At 43.8% G+C, this 15192-nt stretch overlaps 1 protein-coding gene across 4 annotated transcripts in view; it reads left to right on the top strand.

Annotated features, from left to right (window-relative positions):
* The window catches only part of LOC141144373 (sodium channel protein type 5 subunit alpha-like), a 586505-nt gene that overhangs the window by 228989 nt on the left and 342324 nt on the right, over positions 1-15192 (top strand). For all 4 annotated transcript variants that reach the window (XM_073630007.1, XM_073630006.1, XM_073630004.1 and 1 more), the window contains one exon: positions 1865-2098. In XM_073630007.1, coding sequence (XP_073486108.1) covers positions 1865-2098 — 234 coding nt within the window. The remainder of the gene's footprint in view (positions 1-1864; positions 2099-15192) is intronic.

Genomic DNA, 15192 nt, shown 5'->3' with positions numbered 1-15192 from the left:
AAGGTAATATTTTTCTGCCTCTTTAAAGCTAAAGAAAACAAATATAGGTAATTTTAGCATAGGTGGACAGCTTGAGGCTATAAAAGCAGAATCTGTCCTATTTCAAACATGCTTAAAACGGATCTTCACCCCCTTCCTCATTTTTCTTTTACCCCTGCCTATCTGATATTCAGATACTCACCCGCTCAGAGGATCCAGCGATGTCCCACTGAGATCTTCTTGTCTTCTGTCATCATTTAGTCCCACGCTGCCATGATGTTTGTGACATCATCAAGACGGCCCGCCGGTTCTTCTGGGTTCATCCGGTGCACCTCCTGATGATGCCACACTAGGCACGCCCCCTTCCTCTTTTGTGAATGAAGGGCTATGCCTCCTGTAATATGGGACATGCATATCCCAGGAGGCACGGCGAGCACTTTGCACATCATTGGCCTAGGCAAGTGATGTGCGTGGGGGGGGGGGGGGGGGGAGGCTGCACATTTTTAATTAAAAGAAAACTTAATTCTCACTATCCTGGTTTCTGCCATTGCCTCCTATGGAGGGGTGTTGCTGGAGAAGAGCCTCCCCTTTGGCGATGATTGTGGGGATATGGCATTTTATGCAATATTCATTTTTTGATACCATCCCCTATTTTCACTATGCCATAGGATAATTGTGAACAATATTGTCTATTGGTAATTTGTACACGTTTCTTGTTTATGAATCTCTTGTTTATCCAAAAGCTCAATAAACATATTGAAACCGAAAAGAAAACTTAAAAAAAAAACAGCTCTATTCAAGTAGAGGAGTGGAAGAGGGGTGGTTTGGAGGGAAGTTTTTTCTGAGGGTGAAGATCCAATTTAGAAGGGGTTGTCTGAACTGTTCTAGATTCTAATAATATGTGTCATCTTTACCCAAAATAAACTAAAATAAATACTTACAATACTTAAAATCATAAATTAAGAACATAGAGCAGACAAAATAGTAATTACTAAATGTAATTAGATAAATATTGTAATAGTAATTCACAAATCACCAATAAATGGTGAGATTAAAGAAATTATCTAAGGTCTTAGCTTGCAAGATACTATAACATTAATGTGATGTTGAATTACAACCCTTTCTGAGGTCCCCATACTTCCAGCAATTATGCTGTACACAGAAGAAGAATTTAAAGATTAGTGGCATTGTGATGTTGCTAGCCCCTAGCACTTTCCTGTAAAACTGTATAGAGAATGCTCTCCAGAAGGGGAAACCGGGGAGTTCACCTGCAAATAGAGCCCCAGTCCTACTGGGGACTGTGGGACAGACAACAAAAAAGACCTGGCAAGGGATCATATCCTGCTTAACCCCATCTAAAACTAACAGGACAATCTGATGCAATTGCTTTTTAATGCAGGGCTAAAACAACATTTATTCCAGTGTCTTGTTTAGAGTATAGAAGCTATTTTTCAGCTTTAGAAGTTGAGAAAAAACGAGCTATGCCATTGCAAACTATGCAAAATATTTTCTAAAAATTACGTTTTTTTTAAATGAAGCATGATGAATTACTAAATATTTCTTTTGTTTTATGCAACATTGGTCTAAAGCACTTATAAAATGTTTCGCATAATTAGCATGGCCTACATTGATCATTTAAAATATTGGAAATCATAAAATGAATCATTCACTCGTTGTTTAATGAGGAATACAAAGGAATAATGAAGCCTTATGCAGAAACATAAGTTTATATACCATACACATAATGGTCTTCTAGCTTTGTACCTTTCATGGTAGCAGTAGGTATAGTTTCATACCCATGGCATCAGAAGCTACCATGTAGTAAACTAAACTGGACTTATTACTTATATGCTATGTTTTTAACTATTCATCTTATTTTCGATAGGACTGAAAACCATTGTCGGAGCCCTTATCCAGTCAGTTAGGAAGCTGGCAGATGTAATGATCTTAACAGTTTTCTGTTTGAGCGTTTTTGCCCTGATAGGGCTACAACTCTTTATGGGCCATTTGAAACAAAAATGTGTTCGAGATTTCACATCTTACAACCAAAGCAAGGGTGACAGCCTGTACTGGAGTAACTTGACATGGGAATCTTATGAGGACTTTATTCATGATGAAGGTAAGTTCTTGTTTTTGTATTCTTTTACACAATGTTGTTTTTTGAACTTCTTAGTTAAAGTTTTAATGCCATTAACTGATAATGGATGTTTTGGAAAGTTTGGAAAGTCCTTATGTGTTTTGGCAGTGTACACCAAACGCTAAGGTATTTTTTTCAAAGTGAATTTAGAATTGGTGATTGTTTTATCAAAAGTACACATTACAGTCTCATTGTACAATCTGCTTTACATCTACCAACAACCAGAGATGGGTTTTCCTTTTTTGGCACAGTAGGCATTTGCATAGAGGCAGCAGAAGCAAGAAGGCAACTTTGCTTTTAAAATTACTAGTCACACATATTTTTACATCATTGGTAGGTGATTGGGACTTCCATTGTAAGGAACTTCTATTGTAAGGTTACTTACACTGTAAGGAAAGCAAGATAATGCTCAGAGTACAGTAAAACCTTGGATTGTGAGCAGAAACATGCTTGTAATCCAAAGCAGTTGTATATCAAAGCGAATTTCCCCATAAGAAATAATTGAAACTTAGATGATTCGTTCCACAACCATTTATTCATAAGTCCTTCAGTTTATAGTCCATATAAAAAAACTTATAGCAATGTGATAGGTTGTGTAACCATAAAATGTCCATTCACAAATGGAAGCCTCCACAAGGAGATTAGAAGCAAAATCCAGCAGGAGCAACTCACATGGCTGTTGATTAAAAGAGGCACATCTAAGTATGCAGGCATCCGGGGTAAAGCTGTCCACATAGACCATCCCCCGCACCACCGCTTCTCACTGCTGTCAGTCTGCAATCATGACCAGGAAGACTACCCTGCAGTAGAGCGATCTGAAAGCGAGGCTTGAACCGCTCATGGAGCACAGTGTGGAAGGGATGACTTCGATGGCAGTGAGGAGGACGGTCTATGTGGACAGCTTTACCCCGGATGCCTGCATACTTAGATGTGTCTATTTTAATCATCATTCATGTGAGTTGCTAAATGTTGAACCTTCATTAAATGTAACCATATTGCTACACTTAGAGACGCCTCTCTTCTCTTTTATATTCAGTTGTGACATGACGCTACTCTTATATTAAGATATCGCTTGTATATCAAGTCAAAATTTGTTTAAAAATTTTGCTTGTCTTGCAAAACGCTCTCAAACCAAGTTACTCTCAAACCAAGGTTTTACTGTAGATGTAAACCTGGGAGAGGAATGTTATTAAATCGGAACTCTGGGAATGAGACAAACTCCACCTTCGCAGTGCCCCCCCCCCCCCCCCCCCCACATTGCAAGGCTTAAAAGCTCTTTTAGTCTTGAATAAGGAGTATTATCTAACCCGATATCTCAATACAGCACTGTTTTCTTCTGCCCATATATGGGCCATGAACCATCTTCATGTACAGTGCAGTGCCATTAACCTTACACTGTACACGAGGAGGTGAGCTTGTACCTTGGTTAGAGTCTGCTGGAGCCAGGGTTAGGGTAAGTATTACACTTTATCCCTGCACCCCTAGGCTAAATGAGCATTTGACCCTTGCAGTGAAGGGGTAGGGGGCACTGCAATGGTAGATTTTGCTAAATTACTAGATTTCAGCATTAAGTAACCAAATGTTGAGAACCTACTGGCTCCAATGATAAAGCTTTGGCACTGCCATCGACTATGTGATTCAAGGGCCTGCCTAACTGTGCAAATTGTTTAGGTAGCCCCTTAGGTTACCTAGTTTTGACAAATCTAAACAACAATGTGCAGAGATTATACAATCAGATTTTTACATGAATGGGCAGCTTTATACAGTACAGTGTAATTGTATTAATTTAATAGGATTGGGGGGCAACATTTTATTTAGCACATCTCTTTAACACAATTAAACCAAGACCAATACCTACTACATGCTACTACATGCCATTTGTGTAGCCCACTTTGTAGGGAGTCATTTGTAACATCTGTCAAGAGACTAATTAAGGAAGAATGGGTCCGTAGGCATAGTAGCAGCTTTGCTTTTCTTCAATTTGCATTTTCTGTATTGGCATGACCTGCCCCACCATATGACTACAAGAGCATCCTTCCTTCTGAAGCGACAGGCAGACCCAACTCATCAGACACCATCTACCTACAAGTGCATCCTCTGTTGTGAAGTGATAAGTTTGTTCCCCTTTGACAAATTGAGCAATTCCTTGCAGGGGCAGTAAACTTGTTGCTGGACACCATGGACATCCCCTGGGACCTACGCTCCTTGTGGATGATCCAGCTCTGCATTTGCATCTCTCTAGCATTTAAGTAGCATACTGAAAATCTCTGGTGTTGCTCTAGTCCAGTGATGGTGAACCTTGGCACCCAAGATGTTTTTAAACTACATTTCCCATGAGGCTCAACTACACTGCAGAGTGCATGAGCATCATGTGAAATGTAGTTCCAAAACATCTGGGTTGCCAAGGTCTGCCATCGCTGCTTTTAGTCTAATGAGGCAACTTCCAGCAAAGGTCTCAGTATCAAGAGATTAAATTCACCTGTGTTGCCTAGCTTGTATTGTGGCCAGAAGCAACCAATCTGAGACCTTGTTTTATTTTCTATATTCCTAAATTGACACTTGAAGGGTGATTGGTTGATATGGGCCAAAATAACTTTTCTTGTTATTGTACTTTTCACACACACCTTTAGTTTTTTTGAAGTAGAGAAGACTAATCAAGATGATGAATATGTGTTTGTGTGTCTTTAAGCACAACACTTCCGAACTCCTTTCCTCCAGGTGTTAGACGTCACAGTATATTTGCTGTCAGAAAATTGAAGATCCGTAGCTTAGGAGACACACTTAGCAAACATTTAATTTTATTTGTTTTAGTTATTGTGTACCGCAGTTTAAAGTGTTGTCTAGACGAACAGGTCCCTTGTTACTGACGCTTCTTATATAAGCAAATGCAGGCGTGCATTTTGTGTGTATTTTTGTCTTGCTGGCGATCAAACACTGCGTTGTAGTATTTTTGTTACTTGTTGTTTTATGCAAAATATCTCAAATATGCATTCTCTTAGGAACAGTAATATGATTCTTCCTGGCTTTATGTTGTTCCGCGGTTCATGTACTTAGCAGTAAGTCTATTTATAAGTGATTTAGTTTAAATCTGCTACTGTACAAAGCTGCATAGAGTTGCTTGCTTTCAGCATAGATTTGGGCCTGGACACGGAGGAAAGCTGAAACTGGCAACCTCCAAAGTAAATTTTGGTGGAATAATGCTGCCATATCTCCTTGATAAGCTGCATCAAGTCTAAAGCACTTTTTTTTGCGATGCAAAGCTCTCTTTATTGCATTATATGCTGAAATCTGTGCAATGTCTAGAATTCTGTTTGATAGTAAATTTTGTGACAGATCACAACTTTGTCTCTACGTTCTACCCTATATTACTAACTCAGATACAAGCTGAAATAAAATCACTGGTAATTAAAGGTTTAAGGAGTGTTTGTGTTCGCTTTCCCAATACTCTTACTGTGATCTATACTTCCATCTCACTTACATGCTGCAGGAAGACATAAAGTATGATTCAGCAGAAAATACCTACAGAGAATAATAGAGGGCAAGATATCCAGATGAGATCGCTATTGTTTAGGGAGGTGTTACATTAGATATTTTATGTGTAATCCTATCAGTACTACTGTTCATATTCATGCTGTGATTACTATTTCAGGTACAATCTCTGTTCAAATAATAATCTCCACATTTCCACAGCTGTCTTGTGGCATAAGAACTTAAAGGCTACTGATCAAATTCACTTCTTAAAATGACCCCATACCAAAGGAGTATGGAGGTTCCCATTGGTCAGAAAGGAATGAAGTTACAGACAGCTAGACATTTTGAATGTCATATTTTGCGCTTTAACATGGTCTTGTCTGGTATTTTAAGCAATTTCATCTTTTTCAAATTAATACTTGCTCTGTTATTATGCACAATGTATTTAGGTATAGTAAGGCAATACAAAAAATTGGGATGTGAGTATAAGAAGGTGTAACAGGGTCTTCCAGAGGTTTACCTCCCTTTTGTAAAGTGGTAACAAAGATCTTACAGTCAGGAGAAAGAGCTCCTGTTGCTTAGTCACTAAGGGGTTGATTTACTAAACTTGGAAAGCGTAAAATCTGGTGCAGCTCTGCATAGAAACCAGCCGGTTTCCTGTTTTTTTTTTTGTCAAAGCTTAATTGAACAAGCTGAAGTTAGAAGCTGATTGGCTACCATGTACAGCAGCACCAGATTTTGCACACCCCAGTTTTAGTAAATCAACCCATCAGTGACGGCAGCTGAAGAGGAAGGATCAACTTTAGAACAGAGAGAGGGAACAAAGCAGGGCCGATCCTAGGGTCACAGACGTCTGGGTGCAGAAATATTTCTGGCGCCCCCACATGGGCGTGGTCATCTTACCAACTCCTCCCCTTTACAAATGATTATATGGCAACGACTCAAACACAGAGCTGCTCCCCTAAGAAGTCTTTGTTACCCTAGGATCTTCCCACGATCTCTTAACAATAAAGAAAATACAGGAAGAGAGAACACTAATGAGACCTGGAAGGGAGTCTCTCTGATGCACACAGAGAGGGCTGTCTGTTAGAAAGAGTCCCCAGACATAATACAGGATGCGGTCAAAGACTGCAGACATGATACAAGAGACAGTCAGAGACTGCAATCATAGTACAGGAGATGGTCAGAGACTGCAGACATGATACAGGAGATGGTCAGAGACTGCAGACATAGTGCAGGAGATGGTCAGAGACTGCAGACATAATACAGGAGATGGTCAGAGACTGCAGACATGATACAAGAGATGGTCAGAGACTCCAGACATGGTATAAGAGGTGATCAGAGACTTCAGACATGGTAAAGGAGATGGTCAGAGACTGCAGACATGTTACAGGAGATGGTCAGAGTCTGTAGACATAGTACAGGAGATGGTCAGAGACTGCAGACATATACAGGAGATGGTCAGAGACTGCAGACATATACAGGAGATGGTCAGAGACTCCAGACATGGTACAGGAGATGATCAGAGACTGCAGACATGGTACAAGAGGTGATCAGAGACTTCAGACATGGTAAAGGAGATGGTCAGAGACTGCAGACATGTTACAGGAGATGGTCAGAGACTGCAGACATGATACAGGAGATGATTAGAGACTGCAGACATAGTGCAGGAGATGGTCAGAGACTGCAGACATGATACAGGAGATGATCAGAGACTGCAGACATAGTACAGGAGATGATCAGAGACTGCAGACATAGTACAGGAGATGGTCAGAGACTGAAGACATGATACAGGAAATGGTCAGAGACTGCAGACATAGTGCAGGAGATGGTCAGAGACTGCAGACATGATACAGGAGATGGTCAGAGACTGCAGACATGATACAGGAGATGGTCAGAGACTGCAGACATAGTACAGGAGATGGTCAGAGACTGCAGACATGATACAGGAGATGATCAGAGACTGCAGACATAGTACAGGAAATGGTCAGAGACTGCAGACATGATACAGGAGATGGTCAGAGACTGCAGACATAGTACAGGAGATGGTCAGAGACTGCAGACATGATACAGGAGATGGTCAGAGACTGCAGACATAGTGCAGGAGATGGTCAGAGACTTCAGACATGATACAGGAGATGGTCAGAGACTGCTGATATGATACAAGAGATGACCAGAGACTGCAGACATAGTGCAGGAGATGGTCAGAGACTGCAGACATAGTACAGGAGATGGTCAGAGACTGTAGACATGATACAGGAGATGGTCAGAGACTGCAGACATAGTGCAGGAGATGGTCAGAGCCTGCAGACATAATACAGGAGATGATCAGAGACTGCAGACATAGTACAGGAGACTGCAGACATGATACAGGAGATGGTCAGAGACTGCAGACATAATACAGGAGATGGTCAGAGACTGCAGACAAGATAGAATAGATGGTCAGAGACTGTAGACATGATACAAGAGACAGTCAGACACTGCAGACATGGTACAGAAGCTGGTTAGAGATTGCAGACATGATACAAGAGATGGTCAGAGACTGCAGACATGATACAAGAGATGGTCAGAGACTGCAGACATTATACAAGAGATGGTCAGAGACTGCAGACATTATACAAGAGATGGTCAGAGACTGCAGATATAATACAGGAGATGGTCAGAGACTGCAGACATGATACAGGAGATGGTCAGAGACAGCAGACATAGTGCAGGAGATGGTCAGAGACTGCGGACATAATACAGGAGATGGTCAGAGACTGCAGACATTATACAAGAGATGGTCAGAACAAGAAGATGGTCAGAGACTGCAGTTCCTATGGACGTTAGTAGATAATGGACGATCGGCCCTCTCACCTGACCCAGCGACGGTTCCTCTGATCAGGAGTCAGCTCACTCTGAATTGCCCGTGGTGACTCCGCTGGGTAGCACCCAGATCTGTATTCCGGCAATGACTCCATTCCTTTCTCCACCAGGGATGGCGCTAGGCTGTGTGTCTTTCCCTCTGGTGGTGCAGGGCAGTGGGGTTCCCTCTCAGATGGTGTTCCCTCAGCACTCCCCTCTCCCTCTGGAGTCCAGGGTGTACTTCCCTGAAAGCTTCCCAGGCTCCTGTCTCTCTCTCTCTCCCATTCAGCTGAGCATGCTGTGTGGGCTGCAGTTTCCGTGTTACAGTGGGGCTGTCAGTCCTCGGGACTACATGTCCCACAATTCTCTTCTATGCTCCTTTTTCTATTCTATTTTTTCCCTGGCTGATATGAAGGTGGGGGAAGAAACATAGTGGGAGGCTGTGCCAGCTCACTAGTATAGCAGTGCACGTGCGGAGGAGAGGGAGGGGAAGGGGCAAAAGAAGAGCCTGCAGCTGCAGTGTAGACCCCCCCCAGGAGAACCCTCCTCCACTAGTACAGACCAGCACCGCTCACTAGTATAGCAGTGCACGTGCGGAGGAGAGGGAGGGGAAGGGGCAAAAGAAGAGCCTGCAGCTGCAGTGTAGACCCCCCCCAGGAGAACCCTCCTCCACTAGTACAGACCCCCACAGGACAAACCCCCCCTCCATTAGTACAGATCCCCCACCAGGACAAACCCCCCTCCATTAGTACAGACCCCCCAGGACAAACCCCCCTCCATTAGTACAGACTCCCCCGGACAAACACCCCCCCTCCATTGGTACAGACCCCCCAGGATAAACCCCCTCCTTTAGTACAGACCCCCCCAGGACAAATCCCCCCTCCATTAGTACAGACCACCCCCCAGGAGAAACCCCCCTGCATTAGTACAGACCCCCCCAGGACAAATCCCCCATTCATTAGTACAGACCCCCCCAGGACAACCCCCCTTCATTAGTACAGACCCCCCAAGACAACCCCCCTCTATTAGTACAGACCCCAACAGGACAAACCCCCCCTCCATTAGTACAGACCCCCCAGGACAAACCCCGCCCTCCATTAGTACAGACCCCCCAAGGACAAATCCCCGCCATTAGTACAGACCTCCCAGGACAAATCCCCCCATCATTAGTACAGACCCCCCCAGGACAACCCCCCCTCCATTAGTACAGACCCCCCAGGAGAACCCCCCCTCTATTAGTGCAGACCCCCCACCAGGACAAAACCCCCCTCCATTAGTACAGACCCCCTCAGGACAACCCCCACATTAGTGCAGACCCCCCCAGGGCAAGATCCATCCATTAGTACAGCCACCCCCAGGACAAATCCCCCTTCATTAGTACAGACCCCCCCAGGACAACCCCCCTCCATTAGTACATACCCCCCCAGGACAAGCCCCCCCATTAGTACAGACCCCCCACCAGGACAAACCCCCCTCTTTTAGTACAGACCCCCCACCAGGACAAACCCCCCTCTTTTAGTACAGACCCCCCCAGTACAACCCCCCCATTAGTACAGACCCCCCAGGACAAATCCCCCCTTCATTAGTACAGACCCCCCTAGGACAACCCCCCTCCATTAGTACAGACCCCCCCAGGACAACCCCCCCATTAGTACAGACTCCCCACCAGGACAACCCCCCCCATTAGTACAGACTCCCCCAGGACAAATACCCCCTTCATTAGTACAGACCCCCCACCAGGACAAAGCCCCCTCCTTTAGTACAGACCCCCCGGACAATGCCCCCCCCTCTATTGGTACAGACCCCCCACCAGGACAACCCCCCATTAGTATTAGTACTCTAGAGACCCATTAAAACCTGGGCGGCAGCTAGAGAGCACAGTGGTTAGCCGCGCCACCCGGGTGAAGAGCAGTTGTCTAGACATGCTTGGGCGGGCCGCGGGAGTGAGAGACAGAGGAGGAGAACCTGTGTCAGCCTGTCAGGCTGCAGGCATGGACCGCTCTCCCCCTCAGCGAAGTCACTGAGCGGCTGGTCTCTCTCCACACAGAGACCAGCCGCTCCGATCTCCGGCGGCTGCTCTCCTCTGACAGGAGAAGGGGGGATGGGCTCTAGCAGCAGCGAAAAACACAGCGGCCGCTCCGCAGCCGTGACCTATGGAGAGAGCCTGCTCTGGACACGGAGAGGAGGAGGAGGAGGGAGGGGAGCACTCTGGCGCTTCAGCGCCCCCACCTCTCTGGCGCCCGGGTGCACTGCACCCCGTGCACCCGCCTGGGACCGGCCCTGGAACAAAGGTTACCTTAGCTCATGGTAACCTTTCACATTTGGGAGGAATGCAGAGCCTGGGACTAAACTCACCCCATAAGGCCTCATGTACACCGCTGCTGGTAAACGGACGTTCAGAGGCAGTTGGGTGCTTTTTTCAGCTATCCCTGAATTCATCCAATGTTATCTTACGTGTACATGTACACAGGTTCGTTTAATGTCGTTTTTAGGCAGTTGCCTTTACAGGCTTTTTTTTTAAGGCAAAAAAATTAGTTCAGACGCCGAAGTTTTCGATGTTTCAAACGGTAAACGCCGCTAAACGCGGCTAAATGTGGTACCCACATTTAGCCGCGTTTTGTTTATAGGCGTTTTTCATTTTTGGCTATCTTAAAAAGAAAAATATTTTTTTTTTTCAAACGCTTCTAAACGCAAACGCGGCAGAACGCGGCAAATGCCGCTATACACGGCAAATGCCGCTATACACGGCATGTAAATGCAGCAAAACGGACGTTTTAAACGTGGGTTTTTATCTGTCAAGTTAAATTGTTCAGGAGAGGTTGTAAAAACGTCCCGTGTACATTAAGCCTAAGAGAGACAATCTGTTAATCAGTAGCAGAATGCCTCAAGCAGTATTGAGTTCTTTTATTGCCTTTAAAGTTGAGCACCAGACCTATAGTAAACTTCTTAAGAATCTATATATATCTAAGTCTTCATTGTCTCCAGCAGCTCTAACAAATTAATCTGGACCATGGTAGGTGAAGTGAATAGTTGAGGGAGGGGGTGAAATATTGAGTACATGGTCCGCTGTTTAGCAACAAAAGACGTCTCCCTAGTTCTAGGCCTTGGGAAGGAATCAGAGAATATTGGACTTCTGAAGAAAGGTGTGTGAGGCCTTCTCAGTTGAGCTGCGAGACCCTGGGGTGAAGGCTGTTTTTTTCTGCAGAGAGATGGGGGTTGAGGTTTGGACATCCCTCTCACAGAATTTACAGAGTGAAGGACATAGCTTGGGTGCACTAACTAATGCCGCGTACACACGGTCGGACTTTTCGTCTACAAAAGTCCGACAGCCTGTCCGACAGACTTCCGGCGGACTTCCGGCGGACTTTCGGCGGACTTGCAGCAGACTTTCTAACGAACGGACTTGCCTACACACGACCACACAAAAGTCCGACGGATTCGTACGTGATGACGTACACCGGACTAAAATAAGGAAGTTCATAGCCAGTAGCCAATAGCTGCCCTAGCATGGGTTTTTGTCCGTCGGACTAGCACACAGACGAGCGGATTTCGGGGTCCGTCGTACTTACGACGTAAAGATTTGAAGCATGCTTCAAATCTAAAGTCCGTCGGATTTGAGGCTAAAAAAGTCCGTTGAAAGTCCGGAGAAGCCCACACACGATCGGATTACCAGCCAGCTTTAGTCCGTCAGCGTCCGTTGGACTTTTGTAGACGAAAAGTCCGACCGTGTGTACGCGGCATAAGAGTGCATCCCTGGAAAACTCACAATGTTATCTGTAGATCTCAGTCTTGAAGGTCATCTACTGCCAACTAGGTCTTACATCCAGAATACAGTAACCTATAAAAGCCTATAAAGCAATAATCAATTCATTAAAGGAGAAGTCAAGCCTGAGCTTTTTAGGCTGGCCTATGGGTCACAGGAGTGCAATTCGTTTTGCACTCCTGTGACCTGTTTTCAGGGGAGAGCAATCTGAAGTCCGATCTCCGCTGACGTCACTGCAATCAGTCGAGGCAGCGCATCATCCCGACTTCAGAAGTCTGGATCCGCCAGCTGCCTTGACTGATGGCAGTCTCAGTGAGCTGATGAGACGCTGAGACAGCTGCTCCCATCCCTCCACTGCTCAGCGCTCCAATGAGCGTGGAGAAAAAGAGCAGGAGAGATGCTGACTGACAGTCAGCAGCTCTCCTCTCAGGGAGGAGTGAGAACTGAGCCATTAGCGATGTTTGGTGGCTCGTTCTCAGTGCAGAGACGCCAGGGAACAACTGCAGCATTGGTCTGATGGTGCATATACCTAGGTAAGTATGAATCGAAAAAAAAAAAAAAAAAATACTTTTCTTTTAATGCATTAGTAATTATCTTTCACTTATTTCACTACACTAAGGACCCTTTCACACGAACACTACGATCAGATCAGAGGCTGCATCTTATGAGCCTATGCCTATGAGCAGGCAGATGCAAACGTATGGTTGGACCAGGTCCAGAAAAAAGTGTAAAAGGTCTGCACCTTTTCCCAAGTTTATGGACCTAAATGCGATAGATAAGAGGTAGCCTGATACGAAATGACACCAGTCTGCTTTTATCTGGCTGACCAACATGGGTTCAGAAAGTCCCAGTAGTAAAATGCTGAAGAAAAAAAACTGAATGGGCATGGATGTCACCTTTGTGGCATCAGTTCCATCCTGCTCCAGCTCAGCAAGGATCTGGTCATCACAGATACCCTACTGACTGGACTGGATAGTGTGACTAGATTGGTAAATCCCCTTCTGATTGGACTCGTGTGAAAGGATCCTAAAATTAAATCTGATTGCTTGCTAGGGAAATGGAATTGAAATTTACTATCAATCGTTTCAGTTAATACTAGTATAGGGGGGAACAAAAACAGAACTTTCCTATAACAAGGTTATTGTTGGACAAAGAGTCAGTGGTAAGCAGAAAACTTCTGTTCTTATAATAGTAACTTGAGGTATAATATACATTTTTTTTAAAATAAAAAAGCAATGCAAAAAACATTGAAGACATGCAAAGAAGCCCACAAATTAGACTTAGTTTATTGAAGTCAGATCAGTCACAAATTCATTCTGGTTGTTACAGCTTACTATACATTGTACATTGCCCAGCGGAGTGTTTATAGAGCAGATGGAAAGAAGAGTTTGTCCCGCCACTGAATATATATTGCATAGGGATAGTGCTGAATCCTATTATAGCCTTACTGTGTTAGACTTCATACATATGTATATTTAAGCACAAATGAATTGGAGAGGAACTTAAGTGCATTTTCAGCCTTTGCTTAGTAAATAGTTTCTAAAGCCCGCTTTTGTGTCTTGGTGTTTTGTCTCTTCACTCTCTTTGATAGGAGTGACAGCACGTAGGTCTCTGAAGAGAGCACTCTGCTTTGTGTTAGCAGCTGAGTGGTTTGCCTGATCAGTCTTGCATGACAGATTGTCTGCAGCTAGAGCAGGCGGAATTGGAGCTTCTGTGCGGGAATTCATTAGGGGAAGCACACAGCTATTTACTCCTAGGGGCTCCAGACTGCAGCACAGTGTCATTTATATAGAAAGGAGTTCTAGCACATGGCTACCAAAGTCACTTTTACAGTCTGGATAAGTACATGCTTACTTCAAACTAATCAATGCATTAATTCTGGCCATTTACACTGACATTTTAAACTTTAATGAATAATCTCGGCAGCCCTATTTGATAAATACAAGCTGTCTAATGATACAACATTTTCTGGTCAGATTATTTTATTAATAAAATGGTAAAAAACAGCACATGTAACATAAAATATATACAAACAACAGAACTAGACAAAAATATAGTGCAAATATACATCCAAAATATGATGAACCCAGTGTTAATTAAATAGTGTCAGTGATATATTGTTTACAAAATAAAATTAAAAAGTTTCTGTTTGTTTCTTTTTCTAAAATAATCCAAAATCTAAAATAATCCAACAGTATTTCCACGTCTGTGCTCCGTATTTCCTGGATAGGTAAATGGCTTATCAGATAATCATAACCCCTTAAAATGAAAGTGTTTGTAACTAGGGATACACGATACCATTTTTTTTACAATGAGTACAAGTACAGATACTTTTTTTTTTAGTACTCGCCGATACCAATTACTGATACCTACCGCAACTGTTTTATATTAACTTCAGCTATCAGCAGTGGTACAAAGCATTGAAAAGTTATTTACAAATGAAATAAATAGATTTTTTTTTAAATTTAGCGCATTTCAATGTAAAAATGTGGAAATATATGTTAATATATATGTGTAAAAATATTCACTAACAAAAGCAAACAAAAAAAAGTTTTAATTGTTTATCATTTATAAAATAAACATAGACAAAAGATAAAATGCATGAAAATAATAATTAAACGGAGGAGAATAGGGAATTAATTAAGTCTGATTAGAGTAAATTGAGGGTTATTAAAGCGGGGGGTTCACCCACACCGCCAAAAAAAAAAAATATTAAAAGCCAGCAGCTACAAATACTGCAGCTGCTGACTTTTAATACATTGCCACTTACCTGTCCCAGGGTCCAGCGATGTCGGCAGGGGACGCCGAGAACCCGCTCGGTTCTCGGCAGCTGCCGCCGCCATCCTAGGTGAGGGAATCAGGAAGTGAAGCATTGCGGCTTCACTTCCCGGTTCCCTACTGCACATGCGCGAGTCGCGCTGCGTGTCCCTAGTGGTCCCCGCTCTCTGCTGGGAGCTGTGTGTTCCCAGCAGACAGCGCGGTCGGGACAGGAAGAAGC

The sequence above is a fragment of the Aquarana catesbeiana genome, linkage group LG05 (assembly GCF_042186555.1).
Source record: "Aquarana catesbeiana isolate 2022-GZ linkage group LG05, ASM4218655v1, whole genome shotgun sequence".
Taxonomy (NCBI): Eukaryota; Metazoa; Chordata; class Amphibia; order Anura; family Ranidae; genus Aquarana; species Aquarana catesbeiana.
This window is presented reverse-complemented; position numbering and strand designations above follow the sequence as displayed.